Source organism: Tiliqua scincoides, chromosome 3 (assembly GCF_035046505.1).
Source record: "Tiliqua scincoides isolate rTilSci1 chromosome 3, rTilSci1.hap2, whole genome shotgun sequence".
NCBI classification, from domain to species: domain Eukaryota; kingdom Metazoa; phylum Chordata; class Lepidosauria; order Squamata; family Scincidae; genus Tiliqua; species Tiliqua scincoides.
Window position 1 is genome coordinate 81,731,918 of NC_089823.1, and position 27,010 is coordinate 81,758,927.

Below are 27,010 nucleotides of genomic sequence, written 5' to 3' on the forward strand. Positions count from 1 at the left end.
CATTCCAAGCCAGGGACTCTACCCAGAGCAAAGTGATTATCTTTCCTTTGCAAGCTCAGGGGGAAGGGAGGGGTTGCTGGCTCCGAGTGGTCTTTCTAAGTGCTTGGAGAGAGAATGATTGATGGATTGTCAGCCAACTGCCCTATCTCACATTAATGAGGCTATTGTTAAACAACTTTTTTTCTTTAATTGAAAGGGTCCTTTTCATTGCATTGAGATAGAAAAATCCATGGATAATTAGGTTATACCTATAATTGCTTGCATGACTGTCTCTCTACAACAGTAAGAAAAGCAGTTTTTTAAACTGTGGTTTTTAAAAGGATGCATTTTCACCCTTCTCTGGAAATCAGCACATTCCTTCTCATTTGCAGTGGCCATTTGTATTGAGTCAAATCTGTGTATAAAAAATCTGTGTATAACGTCGGACTTGTATATCTATGTTGGGAGATAATCTGAGTGGGCTCAGGCACATGTACAACTTTTTTTTTTCCTCTCGTATGCTGCGATTGTCCCCCTCTAGATTTCTTTCCTCATTCGTCAGTGCACAAAATGCACTGTGTGCGAGTCCTTCTCCATGGATATTTCCTTCTCCCCTCCATTCTCGATTCCCTGCCATTTTCTTTGGCAGCTCAACTGTAGCCACCTACTACTACTGCCCAGCTGGCCACCAATTCCTGCTGCTTTGTTGTTTGAAAAGAACTGCAGACTAAGCAAGGACTGAAAACAGAAATGACAGTCTTGGTGGCTGCTATAAGCTACACTTGCTGCTACTGCACTTCTATGCCCTCCCCTGCTTCCTTGTTCCTGGTGGCCAGGGAGAAGATGGAGACTGAGATGGAGTGTGGGGGGACAGTGTAAATGATGGGAGCATGTTCTGCTGCTTTCTCTAATGTGTCATTTGTTGTCCAGGATTCATTGCAGGGCTGGCCCTGCTCAGAGTTTGAGGCCTGAATAGGAACTGATTATGTTTCCTCCCATCCTTATCAAGATTGAATTCTCTTACCTTTGACTGGTGCTGGCTCCTGCTGGCCACATCCTTCTGGGGGAAGCTCTACTTTGTGCAGTAATGAAGAAATAGCAAATCTACTTCTTATTAAGAGCAAGGAAATGAGGTTCCCCCCTGCTCCTGGGCTTGAAGAATGGTTCAGTAGCTTTCTGTTGCAATACCATTTGTTTTGCTTAACACAATCTGTTAAGATCAAAGCTCTGAGAAAAGGCTGACTTGCAAGGCTAATCAGATGTATTTGAGATCATCACTAATGTTAGTGTTCAGAATCAGCATGAATACAATTCAGCTGTCATACCTGAAAGCAAGCCAGAAGTGAGAAACTCTTGAAAAGAAGGTTTAAATTGGTTTCAGTGGGAATCCTAGCATTAAGTTGCTTATTATAACAGGAAAAAGTGTCAGCTAAGATTTTTTTTCTCTTATTTTATCCAGAAAAAAGGACCAGAGGAATGGATCAAGACAAATGATCAAAGCCTCCATCAGAATTAATTTTGTTAAGTTTGTTTTTTCTGATAGCAACAATAGGCTTCAATTAACCTACTGTTCCAAACTGCATGGTAATGTCAAAAATCTGTACAGAATTTTAATGGAGTAGCAAGTTGAAGGCCTGTTTAATCTAGTTTGATTCAGGTAAAGCTGCAAAATTAAGGTCAAAGTGTTTCGCTTCACCTGTCCAGTTACAGTTGTGTAATTTAACTTTGCACCAGTGAATTTGGTCATGTTTGCTTTTTATCAAAGGTAAGGAAGCAATAGAAAGATCGTTGCTACAAGTGAACCTCCAATTGAGAATCTACCTATTTAGTATCTGATGCCTTTCCAAGAATGTACCACATTCACCAAATAATCCTTCCATTACAAACAGAGCAGTGGGAACATAATGCGCTAGATCAGTGGTTCTCACTCATTTAGCACCGGGTCCCATTTTTTAGAATGAAAATCTGTCAGGACCCACCAGAAGTGATGTCATGACTGGAAGTGACATCATCAAGCAGGAAAATTTTTCACAATCCTACCCAGTAGTAAGTCCCATTTACTATCATTGTTAAAAGAATATACGTACTAGCTTGTTAAAAGTACGGGTCTGTAACATTTCCCCAAATGCAGTCACATACCATGATAGCATCAAGTCTAATACATTAAAAATAAAATATTGAAATGAATGGGGATCTACCTGAAATTGGTTGTGACCCACCTAGTGGGTCCTGACCCACAGTTTGAGGAACACTGCGCTAGATTATGGAAAAGACATTTTTCCATCTTATAATACAAATCCAAACCAATCCAGGGAAGAACTGTAGTGCCCATAATACTCTAATTCCTAATACCTTGGAGCCTAATTCCAAGTACACTTGTTGAATTTCTGTCCTTCAGGAAGATTTTGAAGACTCAGATTATCTGTTTCATGCTCCTTCCACTGTGATCTCTTCATTTATTTATGTTTCAGTTATTCCATCTTTAGTGAAGAAGCTTCAGTAGCTATCCAATACCTGAGCTTGCTCAATTAAGAAAAAAAAAACATCCACTTGAGCTTCTCCCTTGTCCTGTGCAAGCTAATGCTTTGTTGCCGTGTTACAAAGTATACTCAGCAGTCAGGCTTGTGAATTAATCCTCACAACTAGCTATTCCTAAGTGACCCTGCAGAGTAGCACTTCCTGCACAGCTGCAGATACGAGGGACATCTCTGTCCTCTTTTTTTTTTTTAAACTGTTACTCAGTGTCTAGTAATACTTTCACCAATAGATCTGATAGCAGATCTGATAGCAGGGACTGAGCTGCAAGGACCTAGAGCCCCACAGGGATGTTCCTTAGGGCCCAATTGTATCCAGCTTTCCAGCACCAATGCAACCCTGAGGTAAGGGAAGATTTGTTCCCTTACCTTGAGGAGGCCTTTGTGACTGCCCCTCACCACAGGATACAGCACACAGCCCATTGGCACAGGTGCATCGGCACTGAAAGTTGGATAGGATTGGGCCCCAAGTTGTCTCCATAGTGTATAAAGAGGCTGTTTTAAAAGTGGTACGTTTAGCAGGAGGGGATCAACTGTCTCCATTCTTGCATAGTGTCTCTTGTTCTGTTTTGTGGTGTTCTGCATCTTTTTAGACTGTTAATCCTTTTGGAATAAAGATTGCCTTGTGAACGTTTTTGTGAAAAAAAATATTCTAATAATGTTCTCTTAAGTTGGTTGGCAAGTTTGTCTTGCTGACATGGCTGAGCCAGACAGGTAAAATGTTTTCCTGACTAGAAGGTTTGGGAACCATGATAAAGTTGGATAAGTAAACTAGTCTTCTGGCTATGAAGTGGCACTATTTCGGATGGACACCTATAAAGATAGCAATTTATGGAAAAATGTCATTTTGTGTAGTTGATTTTGGTGTGTTGAAAGATTATTGGACATAAGAACATACGAAAAGCCCTGCTGGATCTCTTCCATCTGGATCTGTTCCATCTGGCCCATCTATTCCAGCTTCCTATATCTCACAGGGACCCATCAGATGCTTCAGAGAACACTCAAGAGAACAAAATACCCATATTCTGTTGCTACTCCCTTGCATCTGGCATTCAGAGATAGGCTACCTCTAAAACCTGGAGGTTCCATACAGTCATCATGGCTTGTAACCTTTGATGGATTTTTCTTCCATAAATCTGTCCAATCCCCTTTTAAACTTCATATAAGATTGTTATCTTATGTTCCACTTAAGCTCTGCTGTGTTTCTATTTTTTAAAAATACAAATATAGAAAAATATCTGATACCTAGGAAAGGCAGAAGAACAGACTTCAGAGTGTTAGAATACAATACATGTATTACAATGTATTCAGATGCGAATAACATTTTAGAAGAAAGAAAGAAGAATGTAAGGTCATAGTTTCAGGCAGGTGTACTGAGCCGGGAATGACTTGGCGTAATTAAGGCCCGTGCAGATAGTAGACTTTTGGCAAAACTTAATTACTAATGTCCATAATTTAATGAACTAATACCTAAATTACAAACTCTACTGCGGGATTGACCAAAATGCCCAAGCTAGACCACTGCAGATTCACTGTAAGTATACCCATTTCTCCCCCAAAGACCTATTTTTGGATGCTATAAAACAAATTCTCCTAAGTATACCTGGAACTGGGCAGAGATGGGGAGGGCTGTGATAGGGTAGGATGGGCAGATTGAACTTGTGAGGGGGGAGCACTGGTATGTGCCATATCCTATCCCCCTGCCAAGGCCAGATCCACCAACATGGATCAACTTGAACTTGCACCAGTGATATCACCGACACAGGTCCAAGTTGACCCATTGCAACTGTTGGGGCTTACCCTGGGGCAAGGGGACAAATGCATCCCCAAAGGATGCAGCAGAACCCACACTGGCACCATTGCATCAGTGTGGGGGAATATTAGGACTAGTTAGGATTGGTTAGTTAGGATTGGACTGCCTGACATTTTTCTGTCCTATTTTTAAGTGCAAAACAGGAAATTGTTTCAACTTTTTCAAAGAATTACTGCCTCTAGCTATAAATCCTGTTCGGCACTTAACTTTTTGAGATGGATATGCAACTGCCTAATTTAAGTGAACATATAGTGGCTATGTTGTTTTGTCTCCTAAATTTCTTACAAAACTTATTAATGAGAAGAGAAAATGCCTTGTTTCTGATCATGGAATTGCTCTCCATTTTTGTTTTTGTTTATTTTTACTGCCCTTCCTTAAAATGCTTTATTCAGCACTTTATGTCAAGTGGGTAGTATTACTACTTCATAATAGCACTATGCCCTGAAGCTTCAAGCACTCAACATTACTATCTGTATGATTTTGCTGGCAGAATTGAAATCTACAACTTCATCAAATGAGAGCCAAAGAATATATCGTAGAAGAAAGTGGGGTGGAAGCTTATGAGCATGAGCTAAAAAAGACAATGAGCCAAAACAAACATGGTTGATAAGAATAGGAGATAAGTGTTGGTTTTTATTTAGAACTAGAGAATATATGTGTGGAGTCAGAGCTAGAGTTATGATGAATGGACTATTCTGTACACTGCAGCAGTGTGATATGAGATAACCACTTTTTATGTTCATATCTATAATATAAAAATTCAGTTGCAAAGTAGTGTTTCTTGTTAAGACAGAGTTCCACTTGAGTTTATCCCATGGGTGGTCCTCATATCATGTGTGATGTACTTGCTTCTTCAATATTTGGTTTGTTCAAACTATAATTTACCGTAACATCTGAATCAGGCAAACTATGGTAACTTGTAACTAATAGTGTCCCATGTGAAACCATGGTTTTAAATGAGCTTGCAAACCATGCCTTAGAGTGTTGTGGCATACTCACAGGGTACCATGGAATGTCCCTGGTGACCCCTCTTACCTGTTCCCCCAAGTGCCACCATCTTGGATCTCACAAAATCTTGTGAGAGTTGGGTGTGGCCGTCTTGGATCTCATGGGATTCAGTGAGAACCAAGATGGCAGTTCCTGGCTGAGCCAGGAAGAAGAGGCTGAGAGGATGTCATGACCCTTTCCTTCTCTGTTGTCTAAACATGGTACCCCAAACACAAGGGTAGCTACTGATCAGGAGTGGAATCAGAGCTAAGCCGTCTGGTACCAATGGCAATCATGGTTATCAGCTGAGAAGCTCAGGCTATCACTGTACTTTGTACCCCCATCTACAAGTGGGAGCATCTTCATAAGCTCCTGGATCATTGCAGAGTCTCTAGGGCAGTGTTTTCCTACCTTTTTCATCGCGCGGCACACCGAAAGGGCACCAAAATGGTCAGGGCACACCATCAGCGTTTTGACCACTGACACGGCACACCATGCTGTTGGTGGGGGGCTCACATCCCCCAATGGCCCTATTAAGAAATGACCCACTCCCAAATTCCCACGGCACACCTGGGGACCATTCGCAGCACACCAGTGTGCCACGGCACAGTGGTTGCAAATGGCTGCTCTAGGGCAGTGGTTCTCCAACTTCTTAGCCCAGGACTCACTTTTTAGAATAATAATCTGTCGGAACCCACTGGAAGTGATGTCATTAATCTGGAAGTGATGTCATGACCAGAAGTGACATCATCAAGTACGAAAATTTTTTAACAATCCTAGGCTGCAATCCTATCCATGCTTATGCAGGAGTAAGCCACATTGACTATCATTGTTAAAAGCATATACCTTATAGCCTGTTAAAAGTGCAGATCTCTACAAATGCAGTCACATACCACATTGGCATCAAGTCTAATATACTAAAAATAAAATATTGAAATGAATGGGAACCTTGGATCGCGACCCACCTAGTTGGGTCCCAACCCACCATTTGAGAAACAGTGCTCTAGGTGATGGCACCATGGGCTGGTGGAAAAGAGAAGTTCTCACATGCTGCTTCTAAGCTTGGTGGGCCAGTGCAGGGATTTGCTCCAGGTCCTCCCTCAACCTGGCACCAGGGCTACCATTGATGTTTAGAAGCGTCCAGTAGGGATTCTCAGTCTGCAGTCCACACATGGATTATTTTTGCAGCATTTGAGAAGTTCAGTAATGGGGCTTCCATGAGGCTATTTTAGGGCAAATGACTTGTAAATCACTGTCCTAAGTAAACTGTTACAGCTGCTTCTCTTACATATGTACAGTAGTACATCAAGATGCTAAAGTACTAAGAAATGGGGTTTGATATGTATCTGTGGCTGTGTTCTCAACCTGTGCCCTCAACCTGTAATTTTCCACACAGTGCATCGAGTGCTTTTTGTTGCTGATTTCTGTAGCCTGGAGGTGAAGATCATACTTTGTAGCCTAGTTTTTCTTTTCTTTCTTCCAACTCTCATATAATAAAATGCATATTGATCCTTTTATGCATCTGCAAACTGAAGCACTCAATGCCCTTATTCTGACAGGAAAGTTTTCATGGAAAAAGTAAGCCTACTAGATCCTTAGTTCTTCTGTGGGGGAAAAAAAATAGTATGAGGCAAGGGGATATAAAAGCACTTGCTTTGCAAGATCTGTTTTATAGATGGAAGTCATGGACTTCAAAAGGGTTCCAGCTGCAGTGTCTTGTGGTAATATGTAGATGATATTTACATCATTGTGTCAGCCCACAGACACTGATGCTCACAATAAGCCAACCAGTGGTGTGGAGAACTGTCTTCCCCTTTGGTTGAATACCCAGAAGTAAGCTTTTCCCCCAGCCAGCTGCTTATTTTAACAAGCACTGCCTTGCACTTAATATTCCAGAACCCCCAGTGGATACCAAATCAGTGGAAAAAGCTTTAAAGACCCACTTCCAGGTTTCTTGCTCCTATTTTGTTGCCCCAGAATGTATTAGTATAGACATGATATAGCATTTAGCCACTAGATGGGGTGAATAATGAAATCCAATGAAATGAAATTATAATTATTTAACAGCTCAAAAGTAGAAAATTGGATTTTGGTGCTTCCCCCCCCCCTTGTTACAAGGCATTTAAAGACGGACCTCAGTGTCAGTGGTGAGTCAAATCAAAGGACACCAAATCAGTGAATACCGATGTCCTACCTGTATTTATTGTTGGAGGAAATTAAAAAGTTTCCTCTTTGGGGGGAAGCAGAGTAGCTTAAGCAGTGGACCCCGCCTTTGGGTTATCACCCCAGGGAACCTCCCTCACCCGGCTGACTGCTAATCAATAAAAAAGACAAAGAGGCAATGGCTTGTTAAAGTTGCAAAAAAGAAGCTATTTACTTACAGTTCCATAGAGTGTATATTTACAGCATCTGATTAGAATTGGAGGTTCAGCTAACACTTAGAGATAGCAAGGCCCTGGAGCTGCCTCGCCCTGCATGCCTTGTGCTCAAGATGGCCTGGGCATCAGAGCCCTGCTGTGCACAACTTAACAGGTCGGTGATCAGAGGACAAGAGGAAGTGCCCACAGGAGAAGGGAAGGATAAAGGGTTAGGGCCACACCCCATAAGAATCAGAGAGAACAGGTGGAAAGTTCAGAGTCACTGGGCCATAGCTTGACCCCTTCTGGACAGCAGATGGAGTTGCACCAACTCCAACATTTATAATGATTTTTGAAACACTTCTTCTGTAAGCATAGCATTTTAGGATTTCTAAGATTTGGCTATTTCTATTTTGGCAGCTGGCATTATGTCCTAACTGGATGTTTGTTAATCTTGAGTGCCAGGCTTTTAGCCTGGAGAAAGGAAGTATATAAAACTTATAAATAAATATTTTCATAAAGAGCTGTTCTGAGAGTTTAGGAATAACTCCCTTATTTATTATTTATTCATTATCCTGGCTCCAGACTGTGGAACTGTTCTGTTTTCTGCCTTTTTAAAAATCTGTACCTTATATGCCTGATAGGATTGGTCCTTGGTCTTTGCAGCACGCCTAGAAAGGTGAGGTCTAAGGTTATCAGATAGCCATCCAGTGAACCTGGATGAATTGTGTTTGTCTTATTATCCTTCAGAGTATATCTGATCTACTGCAAGACTGAAATGCTGGCTTTGTTCTTGTGAAGCCCTGTATTCTGTCCTATTGCCATATTTCTGGCTCTGTATTCCCTTGCCAGAGTATATTCAGTGACCTGATAATGTGCACCTTATTAGTTCTGGTTATGACGAGCCCAACCCCCTGACTAACTCTTCAGAGTCACAATCTTGATTCTGAAAAGTATCTGTCTTATAAAGGAACCTGTGGTTTTGAACATGGCTTTACACAATGCAGCATATGGTGAACAGTGGGTGCACAAGTATGCTTATGGGTTTGCTTTCTATGATGTCACATCTAGAAAAGGGAACTTGTACATCTGCCCAGTCATCTGGAGCCCATGTGTCTCGCTTTAGAGGTGATGGAGATGTACAAGTCATGGACTGATATCAGAGTATGCTCTGAAAAGTGGAAATGAAGTGCATTCACACACTGCTTTTTGCCATAATGTGTAACATTCAAATGTTGTACAGATTTGTATTTGATTATCTGAGCTTAGATCTGCCTCACTGTCCAGACTCTGAAACCTACTAGCTGGCCCTTGCTAATTATGAGCTAGATAGGGATAAGGCATAATTGAGGAGACTTTGACCTTATTGGCACCTGAAAAATGAGAATACAAAAGTTCAGGACAGTTACTTACATTACAGATGGTGTGTTATGATTAAATTGTCACAAGGAATAAGATGCCAATAGATAGATTAGCATGAGTCATGACCACTGAATCTTATTGGGCATAGTCTTGAGGTGTATATTTGCTGGTAGTGGGGTGTTCTCCAAGTTTAAGGAACAGTACGTGTCTTCAGATCACATGCAATCTTATGGCATACTGCATATCTGAAACTCATGTTCTGGTGGTGCAACGTGCTCTACACATCCTATACCAACTGTGACTCTCTCTGTTTTAGAGAAGGGGCTGGGTTCAGGATGTTGCTTCCATTTCCTTGATTGGCTCCAGCGAAACTCAGCAGATCTTACAAGATCTGGCTACCCCATATAGATGCAGGAAATGAGTTTACATCAGCATCGTCAAATGTGATCTGTGGGGCCCTGGTAAAGTGTATCCATTTTATACACACATGCTTCACTCACTCCCATGATCACCTGCTTTCCAATTCAATAGTGTACTGGTTGAGTCTCTATAATTCATTAATGTTGCATTTTCTTTGAATTTCCAAGAACAAGTTATTTTCTCTCTCTCTTTCTGATCTCTTTTTTTTTGAAAGCCACGATCTCTGCTTAAGTGCCTCAAGTGCTCTGCCCCATTCTATCCTATCTTCCATGTCAGGCTGCAATGCCCAATATGGAGGCTCTTTAAGTCTGCGCTGGCAAAATAGCCACTGTGTCCTTCCCACACAAGCCAAGGCACAAGCCCTCTATCCCCATGAATGAATGTCAACAGAAGGCCTTGTCTCTCCTTACTACGTATGTTGATGTTCACATGGAAGAGAAAAGAGTTACCTATGAGTAATAGCATCCAAAGTGCACAATTGAGAAATGTCCTTTAGTCTTAAACATGATATTTCTGGTAGATAGACTGAACCTTTGGCACCTGTTGATGATCCTAATGTTAGACTGTCTTTTGTCACCATATTTAGCTGTTGTAACAAGCTCACATTTTTATGTGTATGAATGTGGAGCTAAGGAAGAATCCAAGTGCATTTGTTTATATTGCATGGTCAGTGGTAAATGACTCAGAAATGTGACTCATGAACTCTTAGGGCATTTTTTTATTACAATCATACAGTCATTCAGAAGTACAAAGCTGTTTCTCACATCCTGTTTGGAGAGGAGATTTTTTTTTTTACCCTATTGGGTACTAGTGTTCTGATCTTTCCCCTACCTTTCAAGTGGTCAAACTAGAATCTAGTGCCTCACTACTGTCAGAACTTAACAATGTAGTACAAAAAGTCAATTCCTTTTTTGGTTTTGTTCCTAGTTACAAAAGGAAATCCAGTTACTGAGCAAATAACTCCAGTGATCATAAAGAAATGGTAAAAGCAGGTTATGTCAAATGGTTAAAAGGAACTTGCTGTTAGATCTTTCTTTAAAAGAAGCTAAGTTTTCTTATTCAATATTTGGCAGAGGTGAAAAGTTTTTTTGTTTTTTTTTAAATAGCCAGGGCTTTGAAAGATACATTTCTCCTAAATAAAGAAAATCTAAGTATTTCCTGGCACAACTTCTTACCTGTCTTTACATGCGTTAAGGACAATGGAAGTTTCTTTATCAAGATTAGTAAGAAAATGATGTGATTCTACAGACATCTGTTTTTGCATTGTTCTGGGACCTTAATACAGGAATTTACAACTGCATTCTATTTTATGGACTTCAAAGCAGTTCCCATACTGTTTTTGTCTGAATTCATTTTGTTTCATCACATATACTGCCATGACAGTAGAGCAGTGGTTCCCAAACTTTAGCACTGGGACCCACTTTTTTAAACAACAGTCTATCAGGACCCACTTAGGTTTACCAGACTTTTGAAAAAAAAAGAGATCTAAAAAGAAATATTTTATTTATAAGTCATAATAACCAGAAAAAAGAACCTCAAACGTTTATCTCCCTATATGTACATGTGTTTGCAAACTTCAGCTCCTTGTAGGGCAATTAGCAGTTATCTTGCAAACTGCAGGAGCTGAGCTCTTTGCAGGGTAACTAGCAATTACAGTATCTGATTTCTGAATAGCCTCAGGGCTTGAGGCAATTCGTTATCTGATCTTTCCATCAGCCTTTGGCAACCCACCAAAAATCAGGTTGCAGCCCATCAGTAGGCCCCAACCCACAATTTGGGAACTGCTGCAGTAGAGGTTTTACTTTATCTGTACAGAAATGTCAATTACAGTATTGATAATAATATGCATAGTGTCTGGTAAATGGAGCTATCTTGTTTTCCTTTGGTAATCTAATATCGCTTGTCTACTATCACATTTGCTCCTTGGGAAACAACTGCTTGTATTCTTCTATTTTGAACACTTGCAACCTGTATTTGCCATTTAAACCTTAAAGGAAGCTTCCCAAAGCAGGTAATAAATAATACATGTAGCACCCTGAGCTCCTTATAAAAAGATTAAGATAGAAACGTGTGATAAATGCTGACTGTGATAACCTATAAACAATGGTGTTTTTGCTATATATGACTTACCTGAGGAAATGTTTGTAGTTCAACAAAAGCACAAGTTGTTGCTAATTCATTTCATGGAATCCAGACATCTTTTCTTAAGAAGGCATTTCTTTTCAGGATAGTTCACATTCCCGCCCCACCAGAGCCAGCAATCTACTGTGGGTGGTAAAATATGAGCTAGTGGGGTCCATGCCCTGTTTAAAATCTGGATCCATGGGTGCTTCTGACACTGATAATGAGCAAAACAGCTCCCAGAATGCTCAAGCTATTTTCTGACCTAGTTTTCAGCTTGCAAAGAGGAGGCTTTCATGGTTGTTGAAACTGATTGGTCTGAACACAAAGTGTAGTGAAATCTCTTGTCAGTCTTATTCTCCCCCTCCCCCTCCCCGCAGCATTAGGCTGAAACAGTTAATAAGACAGAGTCTAAAGCGAGTTCAGGGTTGCTAGGCCAGGATAAATGGTAACAGAATCATAAGTAATGTGCTGTTTTTCAGCTGGTACCTGAATAAACAATAATGCTTTGCAAATGCAAAGTATAGCTCCTTTTGAATGTGAAAAAATTACATGCGTTATCTTGTTTTCATCCCGAAAGCAGCCATGCAAGGTAAGCATTATCCCCTACTGCAGACAGAGGCTGAGAATGAGTTGCTTTCCACAGGCCAACTAGTGACTTCATGGCAGAGCTAAGATTCAAACCAGGGAAGGCCTGAGCAATAGCTCAGGACCCAATCCTATCCAACTTTACAGTTCCCATGTAGTCACAATGCAGTCCCATGGTAAGGGAACGCATGTTCCCATATCTTGAGGAGGCCCCAGTGACTGCCCCTCCATTGCAGGATGCAGTGCATACTCCAATGGCACAACTGCACTGGAAAATTGGATAGGATTGGGCCTTTGGTCTCTTACAGCGCAGTCCTAACTTGTGCTGGAACAGGCAGGCCAGCAGGCCTGTGTTGTATCCAGCACAAGTTTTGGATGCTTAGGCCCAAATCCTAACCAACTTTTCAGCTATGACAGCAATGCTAATTGGGCATGTGCAGCATCCTGCAGTTGGGGGGCAGTCACAGAGGCTTCCTCAAGGTATGGGAATGTTTGTTTCTTTATCTCGGAGCTGCATTGTCCTTAAGTCAGTGCTGGAAATTTGGTTAGGATTGCGCCCTGGGGCAAGAGGAATCGTTTCCGCTTACCCTGGGTAGAGCCACTGCAGCCCCAATGGGGCTACTTGGATCTGTGCCACTGAAATTGGTGGCACAAATCCGAGCAACCGGGTGCTGGCCCGGGCTGCCTGGAACTAGGGTTAGGATCCAGCATAGCCACCGGATCCTGGCCCCACCTCCTGCTCCCCACCTGCTGGCTCCTGGAAATACCTGCCCCCTGCCCTCCTGCTGAAATGTCTCCTCTCTGCCTCCTCCCTGACCTCCCCAGACCCCTTCGGCAGAGCTCACGTTCCCCGGGGCACACAACAGTGCAGGGAGTCTTGTACACGTCCCTTGCGCTGGCCTAACTGCTTCCTGGGCTGGTGCAAGGGACTTGCACTGGCCTAACTCCAGGAACATCCTCAGAACATAGTATGACACCTGTAATCTGGAGGGATGAAATCAGTGATCAGGAGGCAGTGATCAAGAAATACTCTTTAGTAGGCAGCTTATTTTATTTTGAAGCCAGTATTTTGGATGAGTTGCTGGCTCTGGAGAATTTTCGTGTTGCCAGGGCCATCAGGAATCCATCTGGATTCATAAGCTTCTGAAAGTGGACCATACAAGTTTGTCCCCTGCCCCTGTGAAAGTAAGGGGCAGCTAAACCTAACCAGGAAGTGATCTGTCTATGGCAATGGGATGACCGTTACCCAAGCAGGTGAGATGATTCAGGTTCTTCCTAGTTTGTCTTCAGTTTGTGCATTTCCATTCCTCCTTATGATAGCTTAACTTTTTTATATCTCGTATATACGTCCTGAAGCATTTCTTGCAGAAACCCCAGAAGCCTGTTACACTGTAATGGTCACTCTTTTAAGAAAGGAAATAATAAAGGAAATCAAATTACCCTGTAAGGCAAATGAAATACAAATTGTCTCTGGGATGAATCCAGACTTCCAAGCATGTAATGCAGTTTTCATTTCACAACAACATAAAAGCAGACTTTGCAACATGAAAAATAAAACACAAGGAAGTGGTTTGTTCCTGCTGCTTCTACTTCAACATGAATTTTTTAACACCTTCATTGGAAGCCAAAAGTCTGGTGTGCATCCAAATGCTCAGGAAGATATATAGGCATTTGGTGCCACTTCTTGAAATTCATTGATTTTTGTGTTTTGCATATTGATAATGACTGTTGGCTATTCAGCACCATTTTTATATAAAACTAGAAATTGGATTTCATCCCATTTCATCTTCATCTAAACTTAGCATTGACAGGCTTTGACTTCAAAACATTGGTTTTGCAAAGTCTGGCAAAGCTAAGTTTAGATGAAGATAAAGCAGATGAGTCATCAGTGTTGGCACCAGGTTGATGGGGGCCTTGGACCAAGCCCTTCTCTGTGCCGCTGAGGCACAGCCACAGACACTCACCTGCTTTCTGATGGCACACAAGGGTGCTGATACTCGTATTAAACATCATGGCCCAGTGTGGTCAGGGATGGACCCTTTAGTGTATATCCTTGTCGACCTATGACACCAGCCCTAGGTGTAATTTCAGGGTTCAGTGGGAGGGATGCAGAAATCACAGCAAGATATATCTTGAATATATACAAGATAAAAAAAATTTTTTTAATGCATTGTAAGAACATTTGCCCCATTTTACTTTTAATATTTCCACAGTAATTGGTGATACAGTGTTCCTGATTAATCATCACATGTGATTTGAAACTGACCTACCATCCTCCCTAAATGGCACCACAGAAAGAAAAAGAACTTGGCTTTAGTATTCAGAGTACTGTTGTTTCTGCTGATTGATGAAATGCTGCAAGGAACGGATTTGAATAAACAATCATACAAATACAGTATTGAAAAGCTACGCCACTTGATATTTGCTCAGTATACCTCAGTCTTACATGAGAAAGTAGTAAAATTTTGAACTGTTGGTAGCATGACAGGTTTTGCTGGTTCAGGTCAGTCTCCCCTTACAGACATGGGAACTGAAATTCATTATTCAGCCCCGGATTAATTACACAGCAGGCTGAGCTTGCACTTGTTCAAATAATATGGCACTAAAGCCCAGTGCCCTTATTACAAGTCATCATTGTTGGGTGGGTTATGTGGATACACTGTGAGAGAATCTGATCCTTGCTGCTTTCTCACTCAATAGAGGGTGAATACTGAAAGAGAAAGGAGATAGTTTGCTTTAGTGTCGGTGACAAAAGGCAGCTGGGTTGCTGAAGCAATTTTTAGTCCTTAAACTCTGACGGAGATGAATAGGTGGAGCTGGCTTTCCTGGAATTGTAGAGCAGATTTTCCTGTTGTATTTCAGTATCAACTGTTGCAGGGTTACAAACAGTCACAGCTCTAAAGGTCCAGGATTACTGCAACTGTAAGAGGTTACCCTAGGCCTCACTGGCGTCTTACAGTCTTCTGAAGGGGATCGGTGCAATCATTTTAACAGCAATGTTTCAGCAAAAACATTTAGGCCGAAATCCATCGGTGGGTATGCTGCTTTGTATGTACGCATGACTTTGAAGAGATCTTAAATGAAGTCTTGTCATAGACAGTACTGTGTTGATTCTTTAACAACATTGTAAGTTGAATGCATGATTTCTTTGTAAAGCTAAATTGTTCCTGTTTAATAGAAGGTTTAGATAGTTCAGAATGGTTTTGCAGTACTGGTTGGCCATGCTTAGTAAATTGTGAGCGCAGTCCTCTGTTTCATCACCTGGTGATAGCTTTTCTAGACTCTTTTAAAGTTTATCAGACATATGTATTTTGTTAAATCCAGATCTAGTTCTCATTCAGTAGTAAAAGTGTCAAAGAAGGAACCAGCTAACCTTTTGTTTTGCATTGCCTATCACTTTAATCACATACATCCTCATATGCATCAAGGGTACATGTATGAAGGTCTGAGGGGAACTTATGACAAGCTTTTGTTGGACTATAGAACCTTGGCATGTTTTGTAGCATTGTCATAATGCTTTGTTTCATGCTCTTTGGATATGTGGTATATGTTCAAAAGCATATCCACAGACTTGCTCATGTAAGGTGGTATTTTAGTTGCTTTTTCGTATAGGCAGAACCAATCCATTGCAATGCATATGCTGTATAGTATATCATTTGGGTTCCAATCTCTGCTCCACCAGAGATTTATACCAGTATTTCTCAGCGTTTGCTGTACCACTTCAAATGGTCCACCTGTTTGAAGTACCACCGGAAATAACTGGTGACGACATCATCACCAGTTACTTCTGGGTTGGGAGGCCAAATGCAACACAACACCGGTAAGAGGGTCGGGGTGGATGGGAGGGCTTCTTCGAATGTGGAACAGTGTGCTTTGGAGCTCTGACTACTGAGCCAAGCCTCCTACCATTGTTTGTTGTGTTGCATTCCTGGTCTTGCTGCCATGCGGCAGGTGTCAAGGGATCCTGCGAGTACCACCAAACACCACCTCAAGTATCACTGGTGGTACCGGTACCACTAGTTGAGAAACACTGATTTATACTGTATATTTATACACTTATACAGAGATTTATATATTTATACTCTGTATGTCTCAGGAACACAAAGTATTTAAGAACTCCTCAAGTACTTATTCTGACATTGCCTCCCAGACTGGAATGCCTTTACCTCAGAGTTGGACTTTTAAGGACAAAGATTCCAATGGAAGCACCCTCCCTTCCACACACAGATGATCAGTTGAATTGCATAGCAGCTGAACTAAGAATAATATGTTCCAGAAAAGTTTCTGATGGAAGTTTGCCCAGGGATATTCTCTGGATTTTGTCTGTGAGCAACCAACAGCTAGAAGTCGCAGCTCACTGGCTTTGGGTGGGAATGTTGTGATTTATGGTATAACTGGCAAGTTGTTACATTTTATTGAGAGTTTTTAGTTAACTGCATATTTTCCAAAGCCATTGCACTTAATGTTTCACTTTGGTGACTACTATTCTTCAGCTTTTGAATTTTACTGGTGGTTATTCTGCTGAAGAATGTTTATTGGTTCCCATTCACATTTTGGGACAGTTAGCCCTTTGCATTTTCCAAACTACTTAAGCATAAAGAACTTGTCCAAAACTGGCTTAATGGTTTCTGGGTTACAGTCTTAACTGGAATAGGAAGGGTAAGTGGAGCTAGCTAGGAAGTACTGGAATCATGAAGCCTTTATTCTCCTGGAAATTAGAAGCAGACTGCAAGTATTAGAGGTGGTTTGAATGTGCATACTTTACAGCCATCCAAATGGGGTCAGCCAAGGCTTTAGGTCCATTACCACTTCAGTCCTAATGACTTCCTCTCAGACAAGCATTTTTCTCTTTAAAACATGTACACACATATGTGCACCCTTTCTCTCTCACACACGCTAACATTACATGTACTTAAATGGATGTGACATTCAAGACTCCAGGACTGGAAAGTTCCAGATGTATTCATTGTGCAAAAAGACCCAAATCCCATGTTATTTTTGGCATGGCAATGTAAGAATCAACTTTCCAAAGGTAGGGGATAACTTTTATGTTAAATATTCACATAGGTTGGCTGGGTTGTTTTGCTCTTCATGAGGCTGGCCATGATTTCTACATTCATCTACTCTGTTGACCTCATTTTATGGTCGAACTATTTTTTTCTTCCAGTCCGCTATGTGAATTGCTTTCATAGATCAGTATGTAGCAGTATGATGCATTTTGACCAAAAGCACTTTTGATTGAATCTCTGATAAGTCTGAGGTCTTGCTGATGTTTTAAAGTTTGTATAGGGCACCCTCACTAAACATCTTTTCATTCAATGTCTTTTCATTTTAGCATTGATTTGATTCCTGGTTGGGGCAATAAACAAGGAGGGAGTCACTGGGGGAAGATTTGGAAAGCTGTGTACAGCTGACAAAATGGGGTCACCTACAGCCAGCAAGGGCCTTTATGGAGCACGATAAAACAGGAAAGGCCAGTCTCTGGAGGAGGCTATTTAGACTTGACCTGGGCTTATGAGGCTGACTTGGCCAGGTCACTGACTAAGGACCAACAGAGAGCAGAGTTCAATATAATGCCAGTCTGTCAAGATCATCATCTACATGTGTGTGATATTGGCAACATTAAGTGGTGACTTGTACTTCAGCCCTACCTATACTAGCAGAATATTTGTATCATTTCACCACACCTCATATTCAAGTTAATGTTCTGCTATGCTTTGTTAAGACTGACCTTCAATGAGGGCCTGTTTACTGTAATGGATATAGTGTTGGTATGGGATGATCCAGATTGAGTCAGCTCCTGCAAAGTCTCAGACAAATAACTTACTATCAACCTTATCTACTGTATACTGGGAGGATAAAATGTGGTGTCCCCATGTCCACCATATGATAAATAATGAAGAATGTTTGATTGCCCCTGAAAGGCTCCCCTTATCTGAGGAGAATAAGGAGGCAATCCTGAGTCGCCCTTGGGCTGGCACAAGTCCCTTGCGCTGGCCCAGGAGGGTCACAAATGTGATGTAAAGCTCTTTGTGCCTCCTCGTGAGTCAGCTGGGCTGGTGCAAGGATGTGCACCAAACTGAGGAGGCTGCATTCAGTTTCTATGCCGACTCTGCTATGGAGCCTTGTGTCTGCTGAACTCAACTGTCATAAGGCTCTATGGTAGGCGGGAAGAAGTGAGGGGTTACGGGGCGGAGGAGGGTGGGTAGAGAGTGGTCCAGGGGGCGCACAAGTGTGGAGCAGGAGGCAGTGCTGGGATCCGGCTGTTATGCTGGATTATGTTCCCAAGCAGCGACTTGAAGCTGCTCTGCTCTCCTTGGACTTGCGCCACCTCCTGAGGTAGCGCATGTCCGAGAAGACCCATAGGGGCTGCAGTGGCTTACCTGAGGGTAAGGGAGTTTCCCCTTTCCCCGGGCTGAGCCACTTTGGTGCCCTATCTTGTACTGGATACAGTGCAGGCCTCCTGGCCTGCCCGTTCCCGTGCAAGATAGGGGTTGTGCTGCACGTGTTACCTATGCCAACACCTGGCCCATTTCAGATTTATGTTTCTGATTACCTCAGAACTGATTGCCTCAGAAACTAATGTTTCTGATGTTTCTGCAAATCAACCCTTCCCCATTCTGAGACTCCTTGAAGTACATGAAAGCAGAACGACTCAACATTTCATCTCACCCATGGCTTCACTTGCTGATGACAAGCATGCATTAAACTTTTTGAAGGTGTACACCTAAGAGATTGAAGCTAACATCTAAGAAATGCAGTGCGAATAAGCACATATTTAGAAATGTGCATCTCACAGGTTCATTAATCGAGCAGTCCAGATTGACTGTGTAATGTAAAGGAACTGTAGCCAATGTCTACAGTACATGTTACGAGAATGAGTGAATCTTTGGTTTGAAGCACTTTCTACTATGCCTGAAATAACTGCATCAATTTTCAGTGTAGCATTCAAAATGCAGTAGAACTGGATAGTATCACAGCCATTTTTCATGTTATGTTTGAGGCATTTGGGACCACTTTTTACAACAATAGAAGCCCTCAACACGCCTACAACCTGATACTTCATTTCAGTAGTTCTCAAAGTTTTTACAGACTGCTTCCTGATTTATAAATGCCAAAGGGTGTGGCTATAATGGTGATTGGGCAGAAGTGCTTCCCCTTCCCCCTAGCAGCAGGTTGTTTAACCCTTGATGCACTTAGCCTAATCTGCCTTGTCAGTTTTGTGAACCACCAAAAATTCAGTCATGACCCACTGGTGAGCCCAGACCCACAGAACCACTGCAATAGTATTGAAATACAATACTCTCAGGTCTTTTCTGTGGCATCTGAATCTCTGAAATGTGATCCTGAAAGTTCTTTTAACTGAGAGCTCTGAGCTAGTAGCTCATAGATTACATGACATTTCTGTGTGCTGTGGAACTACCTTAACGGCTTTGGAAGTCCTGTCACTGAATGAAGCCCAACATGCTAGGATATATGTCACAATGCCACACAAGTGCTGTCCTGTACTTTTGTGAAGATGACTCAGAAGCTGAAAGATAATGTGTAAAACTGGCTCAGCTGTGATGTAGAATTCTTTTTAAAACCGTAATTTCTTATTCAAGAACACTGTAGTTTGAGGTGCGGCCTCTATCCCATTCTCAGACTCCTCACTGATACTGAAAATTGTGGATGATCAAATCCACAATTTTCTGCCCTTTCTCCATCCAAAGGGAACCAGAGCTGTGCTGCCTTTGCTGGCTTCAGAATGGCCTGGAGAGGTGAAAAAAGCCCTCAGGAAACCGAATGTGACTCTTTTTTTGCCATATAAGGCATTCTGAGTACCGGGGAAGTCCCTGGAGGTTTAGGGAACCCACGTTGAGCCAGATCCGTGGGTGAAAAATCAACAATCTCCACCTGTAGTATGATGAATTGTACTTATTTCAAATACAACATCCCAAGAATCAAAATTTTTTCAAATTTTGATCCAACAACCCTATGTGTGATAGGCTGAAATAATTTGGCTTTGACTTTCAGCATAACTTCTCCAAGAGACAATAAATGACAGGCAACTCTGTTCTTCCTTTCATCTTCTGTAGTAAATGTGAGAGCAAAGTGATGTTTTGCAATGCTTGTATCAAAGCAACATTTAATGTTGTTTATCGCACACAGAGAGTCATTATTTTGACAAAATGAAGTTCAGATGTACCAATGCGATCCCTAGAGAGGACGAAAAAGCAAATAAACCCGATTCACGATTGCACTGCTGCATTTAAAGTTTCTTCAGGTTTGGGGGCCAATAAGTGTGAGAGCAAATGGCAAATTGTTCTAGCCCCCGTGGGACCAAAGCTTTTCTGCCCTTGCCACAAAACAAGTATGAATAAGCATTTGAGGTTGACTTGAACTTTGCCTCCATTTGTTGAACTTTTCTATGCTATTATGGTTTGGACTGAGGTTATGCATAGCGTTCCTATCACTGTAACTGCATCCTTGGGTTTAATTGTGGGGAAAAGCAGAAGGTTCAAAGAGATTTTGTTCCCAAGCTTGCTAATGAGCATAAGGCTCCCTTCACCCTTAATGAACCAAGGTTTCTGTGTGAATTTTGGGGGGAAGAGGGGAGAGGAGGGAGGCGCACAACGGAACAACGACATTACAGTGTAAAGAGTCTGCAGCTGGGCCATCTGAAGCTGTCCTTGGTTATGAGCAACAAAGCTTAAATAGATTGTACTGTGAAGAGGTACAGCTCTGTTAGTGTGAAGCAGAGCTTTTCCTTCTGCTCCACTGACCTGTCTGCTTAGAGCAGAGATAGGGTCTTGACGAGAGCTTAGGCAAGGAGAGCCACATAGGGCGACTCTTTCAAAATCATTCCATGCAACCTGATTAGCAACAGAGGAAACAAAATGAAGTTTTGGTCGTTTTCAGGGTTGATCTCTTCTGAGTGGACTGGGGAAGATGTAATGCCGCATGTTCTTGAATCCCATGCTGGGAAAAGTCATTGTCGAGTCTTGCTGCATTTTGGCTAACCTACTAAGCTACCAAAATGAATATTTGCACAGTAGAATACCCTTTGACCTTTTTTTGGCTTAAAGCAACAGAGGTTCCTGGCATATTCACCATACTGTTAAAACAAAAGGCAAGTAGTTTAGTTCCGTCTCTGTTCAACAAACACTGTGTCTCCCGTGAAATTCTTGAGAAGTAGTGCTGATATGCCATTTCCTCTTCTAAATATTTTTTTCCCTTTGTAATTTTTGAAGGTATGGATTACCATGAATGTAAAACAGCTACATAACTATGTGCACCAGAATGCAGATGACTTCTTGGGGATTTCTTATTGTATTTGTTCTTACTATTTGTATGTTTTTTTCTATATTTCCTGTTCATTTAGCCATAGATAAATATGAATACAGTGGAGTGTATGCACATGTGGGTGAGTGTCGAAGTAGATGTAAACAAAGCTTGGACCCCTTCCTCCCCTCCAAATCGACATAGCACTAATTAAAAAAATAACAAGGAGGTTTGAAGTTCTGCCTAAAAAATGGAATTCTTCTTGTTTCCACTGCTGCTCTTAAAAGTCAAAATGGATTAAGACTTTTTTTGGGGTAGATGATTCAATAATGTAACTGAAAGAAGCTGTTGCAGGAGCAACATATTGCATTGTGATGTGTTCAAGTGGGTATATGTGCTGATTTCAAAACGGTAATGTTGGTTCTGAATCATGCGAAAGCATTGCAAACATCTGCTCGCGCACTTGGCCTCTTGTGGGGAGTGAAAATGGAGACAGATGGTTTTTCTTTTAATTGAGAATGAAGGAAACATAAAAGGAAAATGGAATTTTAAATACCTTGATTGCTGGTGCACAGACAGTTTCCAAACCTTTATGTAGCCTTCCAACCTGGAGAGGTGGATAATACCGAGGAAAGTGCTGAAAGTTGACAACCCCCCATGGCTGACCCCTCTTCTCTTCCTCGCCTAATCAAATTTTACACTGTGCTTTCAGATAGCTGGTCAGCTTCCCTGGATTTCGCTGACGACACAGGAAAGCTTCGCCTGAAGATGGAAACACTGGAGTCGGAACTGACCTGCCCTATCTGTCTGGAGCTGTTTGAGGATCCGCTGCTCTTGCCTTGTGCTCACAGTCTCTGTTTCAACTGTGCACATCGCATCTTGGTCTCCCACTGTGCCACCAACGAATCAGTGGAATCTATCACCGCCTTCCAGTGCCCTACTTGCCGTTATGTCATCACCCTCAATCAACGTGGTCTAGACGGACTGAAGCGCAACGTCACGCTGCAGAATATCATCGACAGGTTTCAGAAAGCTTCAGTCAGCGGGCCCAATTCTCCTAGTGAGACTCGCCGAGAGCGGGCTTTTGATAGCAACAGTATGTCCTCCAGTGAAAAAGTTCTCTGCCAGTTCTGTGAACAAGATCCTGCTCAGGAGGCAGTGAAGACGTGTGTAACATGCGAGGTATCCTACTGTGAGGAGTGCTTAAAAGCAACTCACCCAAACAAGAAGCCATTTACTGGCCATCGTTTAATCGAGCCTATTCCGGACTCCCATATCAGAGGATTAATGTGTCTGGAGCACGAGGACGAGAAAGTTAACATGTATTGTGTGACTGATGACCAGTTAATCTGTGCCTTGTGTAAACTGGTTGGGAGACATCGTGATCACCAGGTGGCAGCTTTAAGTGAACGCTATGACAAATTAAAGGTTAGTTCTTTTTTCAAGTTTTACTTCTTTGTACAAACAAGTGTGATGTGAAATACACTTTTACTTCATTTATTGGTGATTGGTACAGTGTGCTTGCTACAGTTTTTGTACTGAACTCTCTTGTACACACCTGAAAACACTGTTCCCATTTAAAATATTGCTTCTATTTCTAATCCCATTGTTTTTCTTCTCTTCATCTCTACTGCACATGGAAAATATTTTCATGTGTATGATCTTTAAAGGATGCTTGTATTTGTCCAACCAAGGATGAAAATAGGATGAATAGTTCATACTACAGTCCCTACGCTTTGAGTCATGCACGCATGACTTACAATAAGCAAAATATTTCAAAATATGGGCTTCTTACTCTTACTCCATACTGAGTATGGAGCATCCATACTGAGAATGCATCTTTGAGTTCCATTGCAAAAACATCCATAGCATCCTGTTGGTTCCTTAAATAAATTCCTTGCTGAAAGTGAACCAAGTCCATCTCAAAGAGAAGCAATGGAGAGCAGTGTCATACTTCTGAGAGTCCATGTTCTTTTAGCAGCCACGCTGGATGCAGAGCCAGCAGACATGGGAAATGAGAGGGGAGAAGCTCCTCAGAATCCCCCTCCCTCATTCCCTTAGGGAACTGCTGCCCAGTTGTTTATGGAAAGATACAACTGACAGACTCTGAACTGAAGGCAAAAAAACACAAACCAATAGAAAGGCTGATAATTTTACAAGTGATGGGGTTTTTGTGGACATTTAAATATACCATTTATTCAAACATGTCACTTTAGAAAATGTTTCTATTAATATTGTTAGTGGTTTTAGCAAGACTGTTTCAAGGATGTTGCAAACAAAGATATAGCTTGCTTCTGTAGGGTAAAAAGGGCAGGGGGGAGAATCTGTTGCACTGTATATATCATGCCACATAATACTATAATATGATTTTAATGAGAACTTCCTTGGGTGGGGAAACTGTTTTTTTTTAAAGTACACGTTTCACAAAACATACGCAGGCTGACTTTCTAATATCTCCATTTTCTGAACTGTGTCGTTATTTTTCATACATTCGCGTATTTTAGAATGTTTCTGTATCTGCCATTTAGAGAATAGACAGTACTTTTCACACTTTAGATTGCAGTCCTATGAGTAGTTCTATGATCTTCAAGCACTGTTTAAGAAGATACTGCTGTTCTAGTGTGGATGGCAAATGAGGTATTCCTTTTGCTTACTGCTTTTTTCTTTTACTGATGCTGGTGCTTGATGCTAGTTTTGTGAGACTATTTGGATTGTGCTGTTTTCATGGCTTAGCTTGGTTTTGTTTTTTGACTTTTAAAAAAATCTTGTCGTGATCTATTTGTTGTTGTTGTGTTAGACACCCTGGGCATCCTTTTATGGATCGAAAGATGGGATAGAGTATTCGAATTAAATAAAACATAAGGCACTGTAACTGGTGTAGAAGCACAACTTCCTGTCTCATTTCGAAGCTTCAGAGCCGCCCTGGTTATAACCTTCAACACTCCTGTATTCCCTTGGATCTCTTTGTGCCCTTTGGACAATTCTGGATTGTGGGCTACAGTGTTCAGCTGTCACAAACCTCTGTATGGTAACAACCCAACAACAATTAGCTAATACCGGCTAATATTATAATGCCGTTGTACAAATTGATGGTAAGGGCACACCTGGAGTGTTGCATCCAGTTCTGCTTGCCCCATCTCAAAAAGAACATTGTGGAAATGGAAAAGGTGTAAAAGAGAGCAACTTAAATGATTACTGGGCTGCGGCACCTTTCCTATGAGGAAAGGCTACAGCGTTTGGGGCTCTTCAGTCTGGAAAAAAGGCGCCTGAGGGAGGACATGATTGAGGCATACAAAATTATACAGGGGATGGATAGAGTGGATAGAGAGATGCTCTTTTCCCTCTCACACCACAACCAGGTGACATCCACTAAAATTCAGTGTTGGGAGAGTTAGGCCAGATAAAAGAAAATATTTCTTTACTCAGCCTGTAGTTAGTCTGTGGAACTCTTTGCCACAGGATGTGGTGATGGCATCTTGTCTAGATGCCTTTAAAAGGGGATTGGAAAATTTTTTGGAGGAAAAGTCCATCATGGGTTACAAGCCATGATGTGTATGTGCAGCCTCCTGATTTTAGAAATGGGCTACATCCGAATGCCAGATGCAAGGAAGGGCACCAGGATGCAGACCTCCTGTTGTCTTGTGTGCTCCCTGGGGCATTTGGTGGGCCACTATGAGATGTAGAAAGCTGAACTAGATGGGCCTATGGCTTTATCCAGCGGGGTTGTTCTTATGGACTCCAGAAAACACTGTTAATGTGCAATTGCTGTAATTTCAAGTCTTGCCTATAACCAGTGCTTTGTGGGTTGTCCTGTCCAGTCTTCACCACCTTTATTTGGAAGTTAGTCCCATTGAGTTCAGTAGAATTTCCTTCCTCATAGGAAGCTTTTAGGTTCAGCTTCTAAATCCTACCTAGAACACTGTCATTTGTGAACAGTACATGCACTTTTAAATGGCCAGCAATGCAATCCTTTGAATGTCTACTCACAAGTAAGTCTCATTTATTTCAAAGGGATTTACTCCCAGATAAGCTAGTATTGCAACCCTGGCCTCTTAGATTAGGGGTAGAAGCAGAAGATCAATTATTTCCCCGTTATCACTTCTGTGTTAATAGTAATGAAGTCTGAAAACTTAAACCATGTAGAGTTGATGGCACTCCACATATATTTTGTCACTTCAAATTGGATACCTTCAGTACCCATGGTTAAAATGCAAAGCGTAATTCGGTTCTTAAACTTAAAATTGGTAAATCCTTAAAACTTTCTTCAGTAAAACTAAGGTAGTGAGATTGATCTAGAAATTAAACATCGCAATGTGTTTCTTAATGGATTAGAAATTGTTTTGTTTGTTTTAACCCATATGTGTGCATTTAAAAACCTGAAATATGGTCACAAACTATAACTGGTAGAACCAGGGCTGGCCTTGGGAGTCTCGGAGCCCAGTTGGAAACATTTTTTGTGGGGCCCCAGGTTCACAGTCAAGGTCTGTAGAATCTTAGATATATAATAAAATGTATAGACATTATATCTGTATGGCAGAATTGAAAGCAATCAAAATGTGGACTTGGGGCCAAATCCTACCCAACTTTCCAGTGCCGATGCAGCTGCAATGCAGCCCCAAGGTACGGGAACAAACGTGACTCCATGGAGGCTTCCGTGACTGCTCTCCCCATCACAGGATGCAGCACACATCCTGTTGGAACAGCTGCATCAAGGCTGAAAAGTTGGATAGGCTTAGGCCCTTAGACTGTGATCCTAACCATACTTTCCTGAGAGTAAGCCACATTGAACACACTAGGACTTACTTCTGAGTAGACATGCATAGGATTGTGCCCTTAGGGCCCAATAGACCCAACTTTCCAGCACTGGTGCAACCACAATGCCGCCCCAAGGTAATGGAACAAACATCCCCTTACCTTGAGGAGGCCTCTGTGACTGCCTCGCCACCTCAGGAAGCAGGGCAGGCTCCATTGGCACAGCTGCACCAGCACTGGATAGGATTGGGCCCTTTACTCATATTTCCAGGAACCACCGAATCCTAAAAAAAAAAAAAGTTTATTATTTTTGTCTTTATAACTTTTCAGAGAAATAAATTTTCATGCTATTTTATAATTAACATATTATGTAATTCAAGTACAGTAAAAACATTTTCAAAAGATAAACCGTATAAACTAAGACTAAAGAAGAAAATTAAAATTGTTGCTGTTTTCTATAAAACCTGCCATGTGGGGTTAGGTATTTGGGGTAATGTGTTGTGTGTATTTTACATTACTAGAGTAGGTTAGCCTAATGTGGGGCTCCATTAGGCCCAGTGCCCAATTGGGAGCTATTGGTCCAGTTGGCTTAAAGCTGGCCCCGAACAGGCCATCAACATTTGATCACTTTATTTGGATCCAAAGGCATCCTTCTGAGAGCAACACTCACAAGAGGACTGTTTCCAACCTAGCTGGAAAGTGTTCATAAGACAAGTGACCCCCAAATCCAGCAAATTTCTTCCATTTTCACAGTCTCTTGTGCACTTGTGCCAGTCCTTGTACAAGCTTTTTAAAAGACTTCTTTATGGTTCAAAAGAATGTGTATGGTATAA

At 41.7% G+C, this 27,010-nt stretch overlaps 1 protein-coding gene across 2 annotated transcripts in view; it reads left to right on the forward strand.

The window, feature by feature from the left end:
* Positions 1–27,010, forward strand: part of MID1 (midline 1) — a 262,002-nt gene that overhangs the window by 143,167 nt on the left and 91,825 nt on the right. Inside the window, exons 1-2 of one of the 2 annotated variants that reach the window (XM_066619554.1) lie at positions 15,015–15,193; positions 22,138–22,853. In XM_066619554.1, coding sequence (XP_066475651.1) covers positions 22,194–22,853 — 660 coding nt within the window. In that variant the 5' untranslated portion in view covers positions 15,015–15,193; positions 22,138–22,193. Of the gene's footprint in view, positions 1–15,014; positions 15,194–22,137; positions 22,854–27,010 lie in introns of those variants that run through there. The other variant, XM_066619555.1, reaches the window with a different exon arrangement.